Below are 21,054 nucleotides of genomic sequence, written 5' to 3'. Positions count from 1 at the left end.
TTGCTAAAATTGTAACTGAACAACAAAAAGCCATGGAACATATTCAAAAACTGTTAGACAAAAGCGATGATATGTTAGGCGCTGAAATGACTCGTTCTGAGTCCTTAATTGAAGACATAAAAAAATCTTCACGTTAAGTATGAGGAACTTGAAAGTCATCATGAAACACTCTCAACAACTCATGAAAAGCTTGCCTATGATTATCTTCAAAGGAAGCAAGATCTTGAGAAATTGAGAGCGGCTCATGAAGATCTTCAAAAGGAAAATGAGTCACTTCGCTCCGAACAGATCAGCTCCGCTCAGGAAGGATTTGAACCACCATGTCTTAAATGCATTGAGCGTGATAATGCTACTACTGTTGCTGAATGTTCTATTGCTGCTATTGTTGCAATATCTTCAACTATTGATGTGGGAACTAACCCCTCTGCTGAGGATTCCACTGCTATTGCTGATGAGAATGCTAGGTTGAAGACATTGCTTGAAACAGGGATGTACAAAATTCTTAAAGGGCATCAGACACTATGTGATGTCCTCAAAAAGCAGATCTTGAACCGAAACCCGAGGAAAGAGGGTGTTGGGTTCGTAAGGAAAATGAATGTTGATGGCTCTTACTGGAAACCTGAGCAGTACCCCAAAACCACATGGGTTGCTACAAAGGAATCTTCAGCAGATACATCCACTCTATCTGGCTTCACTTGTGGAAACCCCATTGTCATTGATGAATCCTTTGATGCAAACTATAAACTGTTTAAGAATCAGAATGGTGAAGTGTTTGCCAGGTACATTGGTACTAACTGCAGGAATGGACCGCCTATGAAGAAGATCTGGGTTCCGAAAAAGTGTCTGGAGAATATTCCTGTGAATGTCATCATGACACCACACGTGAAGAAGACAAACCTCATACCACAGGCTTCATACGGTCCAAAGGCTTCATACAGACAGAGGACTCACCTGAGTCGCACTAACGCAAATGTTTTGCAGGGAAACCATACTCAGGCCTATGAATATGAGCACAGATCATCAAACTGCCATGTTCATAAGACCAAGAACTATTCTTCTTATTCTTATGAGTACTATTGTCCGCCTGCAAGAATTTTTGCTAGGGCTCCAAAGCCAAAGTTCTCAGATGCTGCACTTAGACTTATTGCTTCTAAGCCACCCTTGAAGATGTGGGTGGCTAAGAAAGCTTAACTCTCTTTTGCAGGGAAAGGTCTCCAGCAGAAAACCAAAATCGTCTGACGCTATTGCTGGGGACCTTAAACATCTTGTAGGGCGCAAGATCAAATGCCCGAATGGTCTTACTATGTACTTCGTTCCTGAATCGCTTGCTACTCTCCCTATTAGTCCTAATGTGGATCTAAGCTTTCATAACCCACTGGTTTGTCAAATGTTTTTGCTTCACAATTCTCTTCGTGAAGCCTATCCCCCTAACTGCACTGTAGGGTATGACACCAGCGTCTTCAGAATGGATTATTGATAGTGGGTGTACCAATCACATGACTGGCAAAAGAAGCCTTCTTATGGACTCAACCTTACGTCCATCCGACAAGAGTCACATCACATTTGCTGGCACTGGTAAAAGTAAGGTATTGGGCCTAGGTAGAGTTGCAATCTCAAAGGATCAACACATGGATAAAGTCATGCTTGTTGAATCCCTTGGCTTCAACTTAATGTCTGTCTCAATGCTTTGCGATTTGAACATGATCGTAATATTTGGAAAATATCGCTGCCTTGTACTAATGGAATCTGACAAGTCTCTAGTGTTTGAAGAGTATCAGAAAGATGATTTGTACATAGTAGATTTCTCGGCAGGACCACAGCTTGCCGTATGTCTTCTAGCAAAAGCTTCAGAATGCTGGCTCTGGCATCGGAGGCTAGGGCATGCTGGCATGAGGAACCTCCACACCCTTGCAAATAAGAAGCATGTCATAGGCATCGAGGGCGTCAAGTTCAAGAAAGATCACTTATGCGGTGGTTGTGAAGCAGGAAAGATGACGAGGGCCAAACATCCCTCGAAGACAATTATGACAACCACTCGACCCTTCGAACTGCTCCACATGGATCTTTTCGGTCCCACTCATTACTCAACTCTTACTACTACTGCTTGTCTCTATGGCTTTGTCATTGTTGATGATTATTCTAGATATACTTGGGTGCACATAATCCTCTACAAGACTGAAGTGCAGGATGTCTTCAGACGCTTCGCCAATCGAGCAATGAACAACTATGGCGCCAAGATAAAGCACATCAGAAGTGACAATGGCACTGAATTCAGGAACACTGACCTTGATACATATCTTGATACCTTCGGCATCACACATGAATTCTCATCCCCGTACACGCCACAGCAGAATGGCGTCATCGAACGCAAGAACAGAACACTCATTGAGATGGCCCGAACAATGCTTGATGAATACAAGACTCCAAGAAAATTCTGGCCTGAAGCCATTGATACTGCATGCCATACAATCAATCGTTTTTATCTTCACAAGCTTCTGAACAAGACAACTTATGAGCTCCTTACTGGCAAGAAGCCAAATGTCAGTTACTTCAGAGTATTTGGTGCCAGGTGCTGGATCAAGGATCCACTTCACACTTCAAAATTTGCACCAAAAGCACATGAGGGTTTTATGCTTGGATATGAAAAGGATTCGCACTCCTACAGAGTCTTCAATCTCTTTCGTTATAAAGTGGTTGAAACAGTGTGTGGTTTGATGAGACTAACGGTTCACAAAGAGAGCACCTCCCAAATGTGCTAGATGAAGTTCCATCCAGCGAATCAATCAAGCTTGTGGGAACTGGAGAAATCATACCCTCTGAAGCTCAACCTAAAGAGGAACTTATCATCTACGCACCTAATCAACCTGAAGACAATGCTCAGCCTGAAGACAATCCCACTAACAATGACAATGATCAGTAAGAGCAAAACCTTCGCCCTGTACATCCTCGTGTTGCCAATGAAGTGCAGATTGAGAGAATAATTGATAGCATCAATTCACCCGGTCCGCTCACTCGTTCAAGGGCAACTCAGCTAGCAAATTTCTGTGGGCACTTCGCATTCGTCTCAATAACAGAACCCAAGAAAGTTGAAGAAGCCTTCATGGAACCTGAATGCATTCAAGCTACGCAAGAAGAGCTTCAACAGTTTGAACTGAATAATGTATGGGAACTGGTTAAGCGTCCTGATCCTCGGAAGCACAACATAATAGGCACCAAATGGATATACCGCAACAAGCAAGATGAGCATGGTCAAGTTGTCAGAAACAAAGCTCGTCTCGTTGCTCAAGGATATACTCAAGTGGAAGGCATTGACTTCGATGAAACATTTGCTCCTGTGGCTAGACTTGAAGCCATACGCATACTGCTGGCCTATGCAAATCATCACAACATACTTCTATATCAAATGGATGTGAAGAGCGCCTTTCTCAATGGCAAGATTGAAGAAGAAGTGTATGTTGCACAACTGCCTGACTTTGAAGATCCAAAACATCCTGACATGGTATACAAGCTCAACAAGGCACTGTATGGCCTCAAACAAGCCCCTCGGGCCTGGTATGACACACTCAAATACTTGCTGAAGAGCAAAGGCTTCATACCTGGTTCCCTAGACCCCACTCTCTTCACGAAGACATATGATGGTGAACTGTTTGTGTGCCAAATATATGTGGATGACATTATCTTCGGCTGCACCAATTAGAAGTACAGTGAAGAGTTTGGATATATGATGCAAGAGCAATATCAGATATCCATGATGGGAGAGCTGAAGTTCTTCCTCGGTCTTCAAATACGACAGCAACGCAACGGCATCTTCATATCTCAAGAGAAGTATCTCAAAGATTGCCTGAAGAAGTTCGGTATGCAAGACTACAAAGGCTTCACGACGCCGATGCCAGCCAAGCATCATCTGGGTCCTGACGACAATGGTAAAGAGTTCGACCAAAAGGTATACCGCTCCATGATTGGTTCTTTGCTTTATCTATGTGCATCTAGGCCAGATATTATGCTTAGTGTTTGCATGTGTGCTCGATTTCAAGCGGCACCAAAGGAGTCGCATCACTTAGCTGTGAAGCGAATTCTTCGATATTTGGCTCACACCCCAACTCTAGGATTATGGTATCCAAAGGGCTCAGAGTTTGATCTGGTTGGATTCTCGGATGCTGATTATGCTGGTGACAAAGTGGATCGCAAGTCTACATCAGGCACATGTCACTTTCTGGGACGACACTTGTATGTTGGTCTTCAAAGAAGCAGAACTGTGTATCTCTCTCCACTGCTGAATCTGAATACATTGCTGCTGGATCTTGCTGCGCTCAGCTTCTGTGGATGAAGCAAACACTCAAGGACTATGGCATTCATCTGAAGCAAGTGCCACTCTACTGCGACAACGAAAGCGCCATCAAGATTGCCAACAACCCAGTTCAGCACTCGAAGACAAAGCACATTGAAATTCGTCATCACTTTCTCAGAGATCATGTTGTGAAGGAAGATATTGATATCATACACGTCAACACTGAAGAGCAATTGGCAGATATCTTCACCAAGCCCTTGGATGAGAAGAGATTTTGCAAGTTACGGTGTGAGCTAAATATCCTGGAATCCTCAAATGTCCTGTGATCAGGCACACATCCTAACACTTATGCATATTGATGACTTAGATGTGCAACACACGAAGTAAAGTATATCTTCAATCAATGAAGACATACATTCTAAGTGTGAATACATTAATGTGGAATTTGACTTCGGAGCACCACGATAATTGTGCGCCATGTCTGAGTCTAATACTTCCTATACGGTGGGTAATGCCACCACCAAAGGTTCTGTTTGAAGTGTTTTACTCATGGCGTTACATTTTCCATGTCTTCACATTTGGTTTGGCTTCAATCTCAACATGTCTTCATGATTATCTTCACTATGTTGAATATATATATATACTAGTGTTCTGTCCTCTACAGCATTCACTTATAGTTATGTCTTCTTGCTAAATCTTTTGAACTAAGTGAATGTGATCGGACCCTAACCTCTCTATGCTTTCTATCTCAAACTCTATCTCTCCAAATCATAGGCATTCTATTGAAACTGTCGAATGTCTTCTCTGTGTCCTTGTCAGCAGAAGATACAGAGACAACCATTAAGTCCGTTTTCAATGCTCATTCCTCCACCTGAAACCCGGAGAAGTGGGAACGACCACCCGACAATCCAGGCGTGCATGGGACGTGGAACAACCCCCGATATGCTGCATGATGGCCACGTGTTTCTCAGATGTGAATCGCCAGGGGCACCTGTGTAATAACGCAGTGCCGCCCCTGTACCTATAAATACACACCTCACAGCAGTCATTATCTCTTCTTCCACTCTCGCACGAACCCTAGCACCACCGCTAGCCCTCGATGACGCCGGCGACGAAGCGCTTCGCTGCCGCAACCTCTCCGACGCCGTCTTCACGCCGACCGCGGACATCATCTTCTCCGCCGTTGCCGTAGGTGTCCTCCGTCGCCAAGTTAGGGCACGGACGATCGAACTGCTCCGCCTCCTCTTCCACTCCGTCTAGCAGTTCCTCGTGTGGTAAATAAAACTTCCTTTTTACAGCCCCTTTGATCCTATAGCTTTATCACTCTCTACCACAAGCAGTTTCTATTCACACAAGTTGGATCTCCTTCATACTACATCTCATAACATGCCTAGTATATTCACTTATGCTTCACAAAGTAGTTAGATTCCTCACTTGTACTGATCCGTGGATTCGTACAAATCTGGAACCAACTCCTTATCTATGAGTGAATGTCTTCGCACGATGAGGTCAATGTCTTCTAAACTGATTTATCTTCAAAATCTTCTGAGAATGCATATGACCTCTTCCCCTTCCCTCGCACCTTAATGCTGTCACAGGTACATGTCCGTGGGAGAATCCCTTGGTTCTCATAGTCTACATTCATTTGCAGAATTCTTACAGCATCACATAAATTCTCCCGAAGCCAGTTCCTGTTTGTCCAGCAAGCGAAAACCTTTGAAGCCTTTGAACGTATTGAAGCCTTTCAGTTTAAATTTCATGGCTTCAGAGAAATCAGCAAGGAAGGGTGGCAGAAAGCGTCGAGGAGAAACATCAAGAGATCTGCCCGATGACCTCTCAGAGCTGTACAAGACAGATCCTGAAGAGGATTACAATCAACGCAAGACACAAATCCAATGGATTCGATGCTATTGGGCAGAACAGTGGTTCAAGTACAGATTTGTGACCAAGGAATATGTTGAAAAGAATGCCATCAAGCGACCATGGGGAGACATCCTCTACAAAAATCTTCAACCCAGGACCAGAGATGAAGCCATTGAACAAGGCTTCCATCCCTGCATGGTCCGTGGACCACAGCCTGCGGATGCTGACCCATTGTCCCTACAATGGTGTCGTGACGACAATCTGTTTAAGCGCAACTTCCAGTTTGTCCATAACTCAGCGAAGCAGAACAAGAAGTCTTTGGGATTAGATTTCAACCCTGGTCCCTCTGCTCCCCGTGCCGATGGAACTCGCGAAGCTGAACCCAATCTTCTTGGGCCCTTCTACAACCTTGAAGGTCTCATCACTCACATCATGGTTCAAGGGATGGCCGTGAATGAGCCTGCAGATGACGCTGAATCAGATGAAGCGCCTGCAGTGCTGAAGCCAAACAAGTTGAAGCAGCCAAAAGCTTCAAAGCCGGCCTCTGCACCAAAAATCTCACGGGCGAAGCCACTCGCAACTGCACCTCCTGAAGACAGTGTGCAGTCTGAAGATTTGTCACGCATCTCCAAGCCCCAGAAGGTCAAGATGCCTCTGCCACACACCGGCCAAGAGCTAACAGCTACTGCCATTCTGCGCAACGATGCCATTGATCTGTCCAGTGATGAAGATCTTGCAGATGACGCTCTTGAGCAACTCATCAAGAGCAAAGAAGAAGCAGAAATCTTCAATGATCTGCCTCTCTTTGACGTGACAATCATCCACAACTTCATTGATGGGTGGTTTGACACGCCAAACATTAGCTTCGAAGATCTGCAACTACCCATTGGCCTCAGTGTCGCCTTCCATGGCGCCATTGCTTCAGAGCTAGCTCTCGCTCAGCGCATCATCAAACTGAAGCAAAAGATTGACTATGAAAAGGCTCAGTTCAAGAAGCATATGGCCAAGCTCAGCGTGCAAGAGGTGAAAAACTTCAAGATTATGCTGCACGAGCTGAAAGAAGCCTTTCTCAAGAAATGCGCAGAAGCTCAGGGTTCTCGGGAGCGCATGAAGAGCCTGGCTGACAAGTGTGTGCAAGGCTACAACGAGGCTGAGAAGCGCAAGGCCCTTGGGCGTCCGGGCATTGATCCCAGGATGGCTTCTAAGCAGAAGAAGAAGCCCATTGTGGCCGAACCCAACGCACCAAGGCAGGAAGCAGATCCCATTCTCTTCCCAACTAGCATGACTGGCTCGAAGCCAAAAGCCCGGTCAACCGCTTTAGAGCTGAAGAAGATGAGGAATGCTGAGGCTGAAGCCAGGAAGAGGAAACATCATGAAGCCTCTCCTACTGCCCCCTCCAAAAAGAAGAGGAAGACCAAGAAAGAACGGGCTGCTCCCACAGAGCCTTTGATTGTTGAACCCATTTCCATGGTTCGTCCTGACGCTGAACGCGAACTGACAATCCATGAGCCTGCTTTCGCAGAGGCTCATGAAGCTGAAGACTTTCCAGCAGCTGATCCCATCGCTGCTGAAGACATTGGTCACCATGACCATGTTAAAGATGATGCAGTCGTTCCTCAGCTCGAGCACCAACAGGTATCATCGCCTGTGCTAACGCACAGCGAACTCATCAGCATTGGTCGTCCTCTGACGCCAATTGCTCAGGATGCTTCATGGGCTGATCGCCCACAAGAGGAAGAAGACTTTGAGGCCCAGCCAACACCAACTCCACAGGCATCGCCTGCATTGCGCAGGCTTCGCAAAGGACCAAGGCCTCCAGTCTCTGCGTCTGAAGCTGAAACTGCTGAAGACATTCCGGCTACATCAGCCGATGAAGAAGAAGCCCCACAAGCTGCTACTCCCCTGTCCCACCAAGAAGCAGTTCTCGAGGAGAACGTGACTGTGACCGACCCTCCAGCTCGTCAAGTGGAGGTTAAAAATCTTGAGGCTGCCACCACCAACACCACTGAAGCCACTGACGCTATCATGGCTGAAGCTAATGTGGAGCCTTCACCAACCCAAGCACCAGAAGTTAGCGAAGCCACTGATCCCACTGCTTCTATTCCTGCGCCTACTGCCGGTCCTCACTTCGACTATCATGTTGAGCACAGGCCTCAGGTACAGAAGCCAATCCCAAGATTGCCCAGGTTCCCAGGTCCTGCATCAGCACCTGGATCCTTCAATATCAATGGCTTCAGAGCAGACAACACATTCTTCAATAGCTCCAGGAACCCCTACTCAAGGGAAAGAATATCATCTGATCAGTTCTGGAGCTATCCGCAGCGAAGCTATTACTCCTGCATTCTATACAATCAAGGTCGCATCTTCCCACACAAGCGTCTTGACATTGAAGTGATAGCTGGTCTGCCCTGTTTGGAAGAAGCTCTGGATTGCTTCAAAGAGGTTGGATTGCTGCCGTTCGTCACTGACCAAGAGCATTGGAATGAAGAGTTGCTGCTCCAATTCTATGCCTCACTTCACATCCACGGGTATAACAGAGATCTGAAGACTTGGGTCCTGGAGTGGATGACAGGAAATGTTCATCATGAAGCCAAAGCCTTTGACATCATTGAGCTCACTGGTCTACCCACTCCTGACGATCTCTACGAATATGGCTGTCAACTTCACAGTGAAGCTGTGGAGAGCATCTTTCAGAAGCCTGAACCTAACATGAGTCAGATGCTCAGTATGATGAAGCCATTGCCCCAAGATGTTGCATATCCCAAAGAGTTCTTTGTTGAAGACCTAGAGTATCTGCCAAGGACTATTTATCACATCATAAGGCGAACTCTCTGGCCCATCAAAGGGCACTCTCCACATGCCAAGCTGGAAGGTGCAATGAAGACTTTGGTCTTCTATATTCTTCATGGCAAATGCTTCAATGCACAGGACTTATTCATTCGCCAACTTGCTGCATCAGGCTCTAATCTGTTTGGCTTGAAGTTCTACGCCCCATGGGTAATGCGGCTGATCAAACTTCACTCCGCTATCTCATATCAGCCATCTGCTCGCAATCATCGGATCTTTCTGCCTGATGTGGATATGTCTATTGAAGCCATCTATCCTGAGCCTGCCAAGGAACCTCTAAGTCTTCAGAATGCGGAGCATCAAAGTTTTTCTCAGAACATTGAAGGAGTTGAAGCAGTCACTCGTGTGTATCCTTTGGCTGGCACTACACGTGCACCGCATCCTGCTCTCACTGAAGCCACTGATAGCACCATTGCCCAACGACCCAAGAAGCGCACTCGTGTTCTCAATGACCGAGAGCTTCTTGTGGCTCTTCATCAGAAATAGGATAGGCATCATGACTGGCTGAAGCGTCAAATGCAAAGCCTCTTGGTGGATGTTAATCGCATTCGCAATCTTGCCACCAAGAATGCATTTGTTTCCCATGAAACCTCTCGACGCACATGGAAAGGGCTGATGCTGATGTGTTCTGAAGATGATCTTCAAGAAGATGGCTTCTCTGAGCGCTTCAAGTTTGACTCCACACCTCCTCGAAGGGCAGTGCTGCGAAGAACTCCATCTCTTGAAGACTCTGAGTTCTCTTCCTCTGCTGCAACTGTGAATGCCAGAGTGATCGAGGATGAAGACGATGCTACTTCACCGCCACCTCCTTCAGCACGCTTCGACACTGCTCCAAGTTCTTTTGCACCGCCGAACACCACCGACGACCCTGCTGCTTCACCTACTCTTCATGGGAACGAGTAGATGCTCTATGTCTTCAAACCTTTTTGGTCCTTACTGACAAAAGGGGGAGAAGCATATGAGTTTGATAGTCTTCAAGCGGGTCCATATGGGCGGGTGCTTCATATTTTGCTTCGTGTTTACAACTCTCGTTTTGATACATTTGGTTCTTTGAGTTGTAACACTTAAACTCGATGGTCGTCTGCTACTTATTTGCCATTTTGTGATGCGATGATAAATTCCGCATGTGCGACGATAAATTCCGCACTTAGATCATTTTGCAGACGTCCATTTTCCATTATGCATGTCATTATCTTCACATACCTTCACATGCATAATGGATTGTCATCATAAGTTGAAGAGGATCTCCACAAGCACAACCTGCCATGTGCATTTGCATTCCAAAAGCAAATTACTTATATGCATATCTTCAGGGGGAGCCCTTGCAACTTACGAAGACAATTCCTTATCCTTTACAATTTCACATATTATATTCCCCGTTGAAAACTTCAACTAGTTTGTAATCAATCACCAAAAAGGGGGCGATTGTAAGTGCATCTAGTGCCACCCCTAGTTGGTTTTGGAGTATTGACGACAAACCTAGTTGAGGGACTAATGTGTTTGTGAGAATTGCAGGATAACACAGGTAGAAGTCCCTCATTGATTCGGTTTTCCTACCAGAGATGACCCCTAAAAATGTATGAAGACATTGATGTCAAAGGTGGTATATGAAGATATTCACATTGAAGACTATGACAAGAGAAGACATCGCATGAAGCCTATGGAGCTCGATGACTTAGATCTTTCGTAGTTCTTTTTCTTGTTTGTTGATTCATAGGAACCACCATACTGTTAAGTGGGGTCCAAGAGAACCAGTCAGAATGACTGAAGTGATGCTTAACCAAAACCTATGTCTTCGAGTGAAGACTATGAGAGCGAATCTTGTCCAGAGTCGGACAAGTCAGCTTTGCTTGTAGCCCAATTAAAGTTGCCGTGTGAGTTTGAAATCTGACCATTGGAACACGTGTCAGTTCCTTAGTGACCTAGGGTCATTTCGGACAAATCAGGTCGGGTTGCCTAGTGGCTATAAATAGCCCACCCCCTACAACCATAAATGGTTGGCTGCTCAGAGTTAGTGTACGGCTTTTGTCGTTTGAGAGCAACCCACCTCGAAGCCTTTGAGAGAGAATTCCTTGCGAGGATAAACCCCTAACCACCCAGAGCCAAAGAGAATTAGGCATCACTTAAGTCTTCTTGTCTGTGTGATCTGAAGACTTATTACACTTGAGGACTGTGAATCCTCCAGCCAGTTAGGCGTCGCGTTCTAAGCATCCAAGAGACATTGTGGATTGCCGGTGAACGAAGTCTGTGAAGGTTTGGGAGTCTGCCTTGAAGACTTACCAGAGTGATTGGGCGAGGTCTGTGTGACCTTAGCTCAAGGGGAATACGGTGAGGACTGGGTGTCCTGAGCTGCGTGTTCAGGACTGGGTGTCCGGGACTGTGTGTCCTCAGGTTTAAATACCTAGCCGCCCTAACCAGACGTACAGTTGTCACAGCAACTGGAACTATTCCAACAAATCATTGTCTTCAACGTGTCATTGGTTTCATCCTTTCCTTCCCTTTACTTACTGTTGGTCCTTGTGAAGCCATTGTATGATTGCACTATCTTTTATCTTCACTGAGTGACTGCGTGTTCTGTTTGGCTTCATAATATCTTCCTACCTGATCCTTACTACATTGCTGCTATTAGTCATTGTGCTTTCACTCCATTGAATACTTGACTATGGCTTGCCTAGTGTAGTCTACCTTCCGCTGTAGGGTAATAGGTTTATTTCTATTGTTTGTCTTCATAACTTCCACGTTTTGAAGACTTTCATAAAAATCGCCTATTCACCCCCCCTCTAGTCGATATAACGCACTTTCAGGCACTCGAGTTCGTGTTCCTCGGCTGCCAGGACCTCAGTCCATCTATTCGCTAGCAGATCTTGCTCAGCTTGAAGCTGTTGTTGTTTTTTCTTCAGGCTTTTTGCTGTGGCAATAAGCCGGCGCATAAAGCGCTCCTGTTCGACAGGATCCTCAGGAACGATAAATTCTTCGTCGCTGAGGCTCACCTCGTCTTTGGAGAGAGGCATGTAATTGTCATCCTCTGATTCTCCGTCTTCTGCCTGTTCCTTAGGGCTGGCTTGCACATCCTCCTGCTCGAAGCCTGGCTGGAGGGGATTGTCTTCGTCTTCGGCACTATTTGCAGCGTTATTGTCTCCTGTACCGGTATCGCTGTTTTTGCTATGGCGGGGCTTAGAGCGGCGCCAATGACGCCGGTTCTTGGATTGCTTCTCGGGGGGATTATCCTCTGTTGCCTTATTGCCATCCCTTTCTTTGGGGGTGTCCACCATGTATATATCATACGATGAGGTGGCTGTCCAGCGTCCTGTGGGCGGTGGTTCCTGTTCGCCTCCCGCATCGTCGTCCATACCGTCAATGTCTTCGGAGTCGAAATTGAGCATGTCGGTTAAGTCGTCGACAGTTGCTACTAAGTGGGTGATGGGTGGGGAACGAATTTCTTCGCCGTCCGCTTCCCACTCGAGCCGGACATAGTTGGGCCAAGGGTCTCCTGACAAGGAGAGAGACCGTGATGAGTTTAGTACGTCGCCTAGGGGCGAGTGCTGAAAGATATCCGCAGAGGTGAACTCCATGATCGGTGCCCAATAAGATTGGATGGGCACGGAAGCGAGCGGTTCGGAGTCTGTGGCCGGGGACGAATCCGAGTGTCCGGCAACACAGGTCTCGTAGGAGGTGAAGTTGGTATTCGGCTCTATCGCCGCCGAGTGTGCGGCCTCTGTGGCGGGGTCCATCCACCCGTCCTCGGATGGCGCGATCTGTTTCGGATTGAGGGCCGGAGTAGTTACAGGTGTGATCTCCCGAACACTGTCCGATGGCAGAGCTAAATCATGCTCATCGTGACTGTGCGGCATACCTAACATGAGTCCGAATCCGTCGAAGATCAAGTCTCCGCGGATGTCGGCGGTATAGTTCAAGCTTCCAAACCTGAGCTGATGGCCAAGGGCGTAGCTCTCGATCTGCTCCAGATGGCCGAGCGAGTTGGCCCGCAGTACGAAGCCGCCGAATACGAAGATCTGTCCGGGGAGGAAAACCTCACCCTGGATTGCATCGTTGCCGATGATCGAAGGAGTCATCAAGCCTTATGATGACGACACATTGGAACTCTCAATGAAAGCACCAATGCCGGTGCCAAAACCAGCGGACCTCGGGTAGGGGGTCCCGAACTGTGCGTTTAAGGCGGATGGTAACAGGAGGCGAGAGACACAATGTTTACCCAGGTTCGGGCCCTCTCGATGGAGGTAATACCCTACTTCCTGCTTGATTGATATTGATGATATGAGTATTACAAGAGTTGATATACCACGAGATCAGGGAGGCTAAACCCTAGAAGCTAGCCTATGGTATGATTGTTTTCGTCCTATGGACTAAACCCTCCGGTTTATATAGACACCGGAGGGAGCTAGGGTTACACAGAGTCGGTTACAAGGGAGGAGATCTACATATCCAAATTGCCAAGCTTGCCTTCCACGCAAAGGAGAGTCCCATCCGGATACGGGACGAAGTCTTCAATCTTGTATCTTCATAGTCCAACAGTCCAGCCAAAGTATATAGTCCGGCTGTCCGAGGACCCCCTAATCCAGGACACCCTCAGCCGCCGTCGTCGCCTCGTCTTCCTGTGCAGAACACAAACCCTATAAAAACTAAAAAAACATCTAAAACACAGCCCTTCTGCCGGTAAGGAACAGGATCCACCATGCATCCATGATCCTAAGGCCATTGGAGACGAGGCAGCTGGACGGCTGCACAACGGAATGTCATGGAAACCTAGACTAGGTGTTTTGTGCGTTAGAGCAAGTATAATAAGGTGACTAGGAGGGCCATAATACTTAAAATACTATATCTTTGCTGAGTTGGATGAGAGAGAAGAGGATAGAGAAGATAAGCGGGTTGTAGTTTTATAGCCGGCTGTAGCACGGTCTCCAAGAAGCGATGTGAGAGTGTATGGTGGGCCATATTGTAAAAAAGTAATACTTCCTTGTAGCTCATTACGATACATATTGACTATTACATTGGCTATAGATGACATGGTAACATGTTATAGCCACCGGTCGACTATATTATTAACCATGCTCTTAGGAGTTATAGGAGGTGCTGCGTGCGTTTCTTTGCGAGCGTATTTGTGAAAGATATTTTGTCCTCTTTCTCTTTAGAAGGAAAAAAGGATCAGGCCGTTTATCAAAACAGTACAACGTCACAAAACCCCATCCAGAGATGGGGGAGAAACGGACCAAAGCCACCGCACTCTAGAAACGGCACATGGAAGCAGCTGATCTCACACGCAGCAGAGCAGACCGGCCTAACAGACTTACTACCGTCCAGCAGCCGAACTCATGTCGCGACCAAATCACGGTCAGCCTATTAAAACTGGCGCGCGAGGGCCACATGGGAGGGAACGTGACAGTGCCGCCTAGCCTCGCCACTAGCAGCGGCTTGTTTCTCTCCTCAGATACTCCACCTCCCCGCTTAAATCATTCAGCTTGTGAGGATAATGCCGAGTAAGTATAACGCATAATAATCTGGGCGTACCAATCAACGAAGGCAGACACCGTCGACCTCACCTGACATATGAAATATCACCGGCCCTCTCCATGTAGTACGTGGTACTACTACTCTACTTGTTGTGGCCTTGCCGTGCTGGGCCCAGGCTGTGCAGAAGGGGAGGAACACTTTGACATGACAAATGATCCGATCCGATCAGATCAGATCTGAGGAAGGAAGAGGAGCTACTCTAATTGCGGTCCATCTGGCCGGAGAGAGTGTCGTTGGGCTTAGTTTAAGTATACTCATCACGTAGCCTGTGGCCAATGGGGCAGGTGCTTGTGCTTGCTTTGCTGGCCTAGGTGTCGGTGTTGGATCGCCCACTTAATTTAAGTTGATCCTTGCAAGCAACAGCCAGCCTGTTTGGGTTTCTTCTCTCCTCTTCCTCACCTCCATCTCCATGCGTGCGAGCATGGACTCATTGGCTGGCTGGCTGGCTTGCATCCTTCTCCTTGCCTAGCTTGTCCCTTTTTCTAAGCCTCCATACACGCCATGAACACATGGGATTATTCCGGGTTTTCATCCCTCAATCATCACACGGAACACACACACACGGTATACTTGGGATATACGGAACAGCTAGCTACCTTAGCCAGACGATCCATGTGTCTTCTTCACGTTGAAGGGATCTACCGCATGGCTGGGCGGTAGATTTTTCGTAGTCTTGAGGAAGAGTCACAGCTAAGGGTGAGAAACTTGTGAACAACTCTCACCCTCTCGATACAATAGATGACCACAAGTGTAGTTAACTTCATAACGTCCCCATCAAAAATAATAATAACGCGTACTTCAAAAAGTATTGGTAGTGCTAAATAAGATACTAGTACGATGTTTAGCTTAACAGGGAAAAAAATTGAACACTGCTATTTCTGGGGATTATGGCAAGTTAAGATCTAACTACCGCTTTTCCTTGCAAAAAAATGAGATCTAACTACTGCTCATGTAGTACAATCAGCATTGGCAGCGGTAAACTTTTGGCACATGAGTGTTATGATTGACGCCAGTGGATAAGAATCTACAATAATCAAACCCTCTGGCGGCAGTACTTACGCAGACACCAATAAATAAACTCTGCGGCCTGATCCCAAGCAGGATCACTTTCAGAACTAAGTACAATAATCATATGATCACAATACAGTAACAAAATCACATGCCAGAGACATAGTTTAAGGGGGGCAATGGGTATGCATAAAAAATTCCTTTAATATTGTTAGTTGATCAAGTACAATGTTGAGGGGATCAAAATAGCTACAAGATTGGTGAAGGGAAAATAGTACAACTAAGTAGTAACAGAAGAAGAAAAATAGGAAAAGGGGAGCACAGATCCTCCCTCCTTATCCGTCCACCTTTCTCATCCTCTTAACAAAGAATGAATTGAACTGAACAAAAGAATCTGAAGCTCTTCTTTTTTAGCACAATTGCAGAGAATTGTGAGTTAGTAGTGGTCACTGCAGATCTCAGTTCATGGAATGAATCATCTTCTTCTTCCATCATCATCATCATGTACAATTTGCCAAAGAAATACCCTTTCCTTTGGTTAAATTCACAAGGAGAGAGAACCCTGGCTTAAAAGAATAGTTGGTGAGTAGATATTACAACAATTTTCGGTCGGTCAATACTTCTTGTACCTTTTTTTTATGTAGTATATATATTTTTCTACTATCTTCCTTAACCTCCTTTGAATGGGCTGACTGGCTGACTTACTGACTTTATACAAAAGCTGGAATGGTTTCTTAAGAGACCATTGACTGAGATGGGAGTTATTAGGTGAGCAGGCGAGCCTCAGCCAGTGGGGGCGTCTTAGGCTGGAGCTTGGCCTGCTGCTGGGACCAATAGGACTGGGCCGCAAGGACCCGGTCGAGCAGATCCTGCGGCACCGGCTCACCGCGCCGCTGCTGGGGCGAGATGCTCGCCGTGTGCACCAGCGTCTTCCATTTGTCCTGTTGACATGATGAGAATTTTGACACGGTTAGAACATGCCAGTTCAAACTTCACCATCTTCATTCATCAAATTTGACCAAAGAATAGATTCTAGTCAAGTTGCCTACAGGTGCTGCGCCTGCGCAGCCAAGAAGCTTCTGCTTTAGTAAACGAACGAAAGGCTATCTCATCCTTTGATGAGACTTTTTCTAAAGTCCCAACGGTGTTAGTTGACGTGCAAGAGTAGGTTGCTTTTATTTCTAGGTGAACCATTCTGCTACTACTGCTGCCCACTTGACCCTTCCAAACAACAAAGTTGATGCGTGAGGACAGCACTAACTGAATCATAAGGACGGACACAAGGTTGGTTTTCCAGAAAGATAGAGCCTAACTACAATCTTCTAGTACTAACAGAAAAGCAGTACGGTTAGACTGTCCTTCATGGTAAGGAACCTAAAACCCACAAGCACCAAACTGTTTGTGAATCTGCCAACTTGCCCAAACCCCGAAATTAGCTTTTGCCACAGGAGTAAAATAGTCGAGCCAAACATCATAAAATTTTAATAATGTGTGACAGCTATGTGCTTATTTGATCTAATTAGACAGGAAAAGACTTGCAAAGTCAAAGTAAAGTATATGACAGCAATTACCTTGAGATCAACATAGGTCCGATGCTTGGCATTGTCAAAAGCACGAAGTTTAACATCTCGCCATCTACATGAGATCGCACAATTAGTCAGAAACAAAACAGAGATTTTCAATGCCAGGTTGAATGAGGAAATAAGATGTGTACCTTCCAGTTCCAAGCTTTTCGACTGCAAGCACAAGTGCTTCCACTTCAGCAACAGAGAAGGGACGTCTGATTCGACGCTGCCCCTGTTCCGCTGATCTCTTCGCCTTGTTTGCTGGAACTATCGCCCCTGCGCTGGAATCTACAGGTGTAACTGGAACAATAGCTCGCGAGTTTGCTGAAGCTTTCTCAGGTGAGGAGATGCCCCCAGGAGAGTGCACTGAATCATGATCATTTCCCTGGTAATTAGCTGTCAAGGGTGTCAATGCAAGCTCCTGTGAGGCATCTACTTCGCCGTGCTTCGAGGATGAGTCAGCAGGTGCGATCCTGCATTCAATAAAGCGCACCAATAAGACTCAGGTTACAAACGTTGAAGATTTATATCAAATTGTAGAAAATCAACTATTATTGTTTTAGAGCATAACTCCATACCTTGCTAGGGGTTCAGTGGTTTCAACAGTTTCTAGGAATTCGATATCTTCAGGAGCTGCAAGTTGTGAAGAATGCCGTGTACAGTTGGGCTCCAGTGAAAAGCCTATGTTGTCCAGAATATCATCATGACCAATCCCAGCTTGCATTAAGGTTTTGCTATCATCCCTGATTTTCTTTCCATGGTGAAGAACACCCACACGCAGACCACCTCCAAGCATGGCATTTACTGCCTCCAGAACAGTTTTCTGCATCGAAAGTACACATTAAACCACACGAATAATCATTGAGGGGGGAAAGGAAATCCTTCCAGTGTCTATTTATGTGCATGAACAAGTAAAGAAAAAACAAGAGCAGAATGTCTGGAAAATACCTTCAGTGAACCAACAGAAGCAGTTTCTGGGATCTCAATTAGAAGTTCAGGCACCTTGAAAGATTTGATCTTAAGTTTCACTGGAAAAAAATAAGGATATTGTTTAACTTATAATTAAGGATAACCCAAAAAAGGTTGAAGGTACTATACATACCATGGCAATCGTTTGATTTACAAGATCCATGGAATGGCATTGAGTTGCTGCCCTTATTTGCTGCAGAAGAAGTGTTGCGCCAAAATAAGTTACAAGACAAGAGAGAAATAAAATTGAAGAGGAACGCACGGGTGCAAGCAAAACAAACCTTCCAAGGAAGCAGCATGTGGTTCTCTTGCATTAACCTTTGTGGTTCTCTTTGCATTTGATTTTGCAAATTCTTCAGATACTAGAGTTGAATGACGATCCAACATCTTCCTTCGCTTAAATGTACTCCTTTGGGTCCTTTGCCGGGTATAATACATTTTCTTGTTTCGGAAAGAAGGCTTCCGGTCAGCATCTGGCAGGAAAAATGAATTCAAGTGAGATTAAGCTGGTTTAAACATGTATGTCATCAATGAAGTGCTACTTGAAAGGCAAAGTATAGTGAGAAGACCCAATGCTCACCACTATAGGAAAGATCTCCTTTGTGCATTCTGGCTGGAGCAACTTTCCTGTACTTGCAGGCGAGGAACTTCTTCACCCTACTTTGGTCAGCTGTACAATTGGGCCTGAAGCCCCTGTTAGTGGCGGTGCTCGAATGCGTGCACCCGGAAGATTTATCATCATCATCACCATTCTCTCTATCTACAGAATACTCTGCTCCTCCTTTCGGACCCCTCGGAAAGGAGACGGACTTGTGAATTTTGCAGCCATATAGTGGCATCTCGCCGGTGCTGTCAGAGCTGACCAAAGGAGGCGGCTTCACATCGACATCCATGGGGTCGAGAAGATTGTACATGTCAGGGGCGCTCTTGTTGAAGGCTGCTGCGGACAATGCCATCACATTTGCCGCTGCATCCCCGGTGAAGGCCCCTGACTCCACGGATTCAGGCGACCACCTGTCCGCGATCGCCCCGAAATTACTACCCAAGTCAGCCTTGGTACAACTTATCATCGAGGGTTCCTTGTCCACAGCCTCAGACTTTGCCTTTGGAACCTCATTCAGATCCTCCCCCTTCCGAGAATGGTGATCCGCCAGTCTCTGAGACGCAATGTGGGAAATCAACGCGCTCTCGTTGCAGCTATCCTGGTCCATCACATCATTCTTGAGGTGCTTCCCCTCCTCGTCGCACTGCTCTTGCTTCACGCAGACATCCTTGGCAGAAGCAGCGAGGACCGGGGAGCCGGCGCTCATGTTCCCCAGCGAGCCCTCGCCCTCATCGAGCAGCTTGCCGGCCACCGTCGCGAGAAGGTCAAACGCGCACATCGCCTGGCCCTGGCTCTCCTTCTTCCTAACCGATCTCTTGCCCTGCACATTTCAAGAAACAAGAAGAGACGCCACCGCTGTCAGACTCGCCAACCGGAGCAGCAAGACCAAATTTGGACGCTGAAAGGCGCAAGCGGCATACCCTCGCGGATTTCGGGACGCGCGGCATCTCCGCGACGTGGCTTCCACCGCACGACTCCATCTCCGACGACGTCCTCTTCTGGAACACCATTCTTCTTGCGCCTCGTTTCGGTTGCTTGTAATTTACAGAGTTAACAACCGGTGGTTGCGCTGCTCATGGTTCGTCCCAGAACACAGATCTGCAAATAAATTATTAAAATCCCATTAGCAATTACAACAACAAAAGATACGTGGTTGCTATAGTACAAAAAGGAAAGATCATTCGTTGGGATCTCCGCAACAAGTCAGGATAAATCTCGGATAAACCCTTGATTAATTAAACAGGGGATGATCATAGTTAGCAGTGCAATTAATTACAAAAATTGTAGTCCCAAAACCCCAGGAGGATAGGGCCGGGCATGGAGCGCCCGAAATGATGAGAATTTTTTAAACCAGCTGCGCTCCAAACCCAATTGGTTTCATCAAAAGAACACAGGAAATGGAGGGAATTCGTACTTGCTCTCGTGATCCAAATTACTAGTAAGCGGAGAGAACAATCTTTGGGTTGAAATGGTTTCGCCGCCGTATTAAATGCACCCAAGAAAATTAAATTCGCCGGGCAAACCAAACCAGCACGCCAGGCGATCAAAGAGAAAAGCCTTTAAAAAACTCACATGCATCGGAATCCGTGAAGATTAAGCAACTGCCAAAAGGAAAGCGGACGCGTCGGTTAAAAAAAAGAGGGAAAGAAGAGCAAGCCCAGTGGATGAAAACCAAGCAAGAATTCTCAAATCGCCGGGCGCCAGATCGGATCTTGGCGCCTAATTCCCGCAATTCGACGCGAATTTCGTCCGAAATGGGGCGGCCTGAGACGAACAGCTCGAAATGCGCGGCCTCCCGCTCCAAATTTCCCGAATTCTCACCATGACCGGCGTCGGAACCCGCCGATCACAGCAAAGCAAAAGAGTTTCAGGCAGAAATGGGCTTGGGGCCTCCCCGGAGGCCGGAAGAAAACCCCAGGCAGCCCCAGTTCCCCGAATTCCCCAAACCCAAGCAACGAAGGCGAGCCCCAGGCACAGAGGCTCGCAATTCAGCACAATTCGACGGAACCCCGTGGCCGGACTCACCTCAGAGGCAGAGATCCACGGCGGCCTCCGATCGCCCCCACCAACCGGCCCCGGATCACCGTACGGGGCTCCGCGGCGGAACCCTCCGGCGAGATCCCGCACCCAACAGGCAGGCGACCGCGCGCTGGTTTATTCCTCCTCCTCCCCCTCCCTCGCTCGCTTCCCTCCCCTCGCCTTCGCTTCTCTCTTGTGGCTTCCCTTTTTATTTATTTTCCCTCTCTCCTCCTCCTCCTCCTCCGGTTCTCCCCTCCCCTGTCGCGGACGTGTGGTGTGGTTTGGCCAAAACCCCTCAAAACCAACCCCCCCCTTCTTAAACCCCCCAACCCCACGCCACCTGCTGCTCCCTGTTAAACCCC

The 21,054-nt window shown here is 46.9% G+C and overlaps 1 protein-coding gene across 1 annotated transcript; it reads right to left on the bottom strand.

The window, feature by feature from the left end:
• Positions 1-15,721: 15,721 nt before the first annotated feature.
• On the bottom strand, positions 15,722-20,856 carry LOC119285272 (telomere repeat-binding protein 5-like). Its single transcript, XM_037564513.1, has 10 exons — positions 20,699-20,856; positions 19,594-19,771; positions 18,650-19,493; positions 18,351-18,542; positions 18,203-18,262; positions 18,049-18,128; positions 17,679-17,923; positions 17,250-17,573; positions 17,107-17,170; positions 15,722-16,476 (listed from the first exon to the last, which is right to left on the bottom strand). Exons 2-10 carry the CDS (start codon positions 19,681-19,683, stop codon positions 16,300-16,302), a joined length of 2,076 nt encoding a protein of 691 aa, XP_037420410.1. The 5' UTR covers positions 19,684-19,771; positions 20,699-20,856; the 3' UTR covers positions 15,722-16,299.
• Between the last annotated feature and the right edge of the window lie 198 nt (positions 20,857-21,054).

Source organism: Triticum dicoccoides, chromosome 4A (genome assembly GCF_002162155.2).
Source record: "Triticum dicoccoides isolate Atlit2015 ecotype Zavitan chromosome 4A, WEW_v2.0, whole genome shotgun sequence".
Taxonomy (NCBI): domain Eukaryota; kingdom Viridiplantae; phylum Streptophyta; class Magnoliopsida; order Poales; family Poaceae; genus Triticum; species Triticum dicoccoides.
Note: the sequence above shows the minus strand (reverse complement) of the source record. Positions and strands in the feature narration are given on the sequence as shown.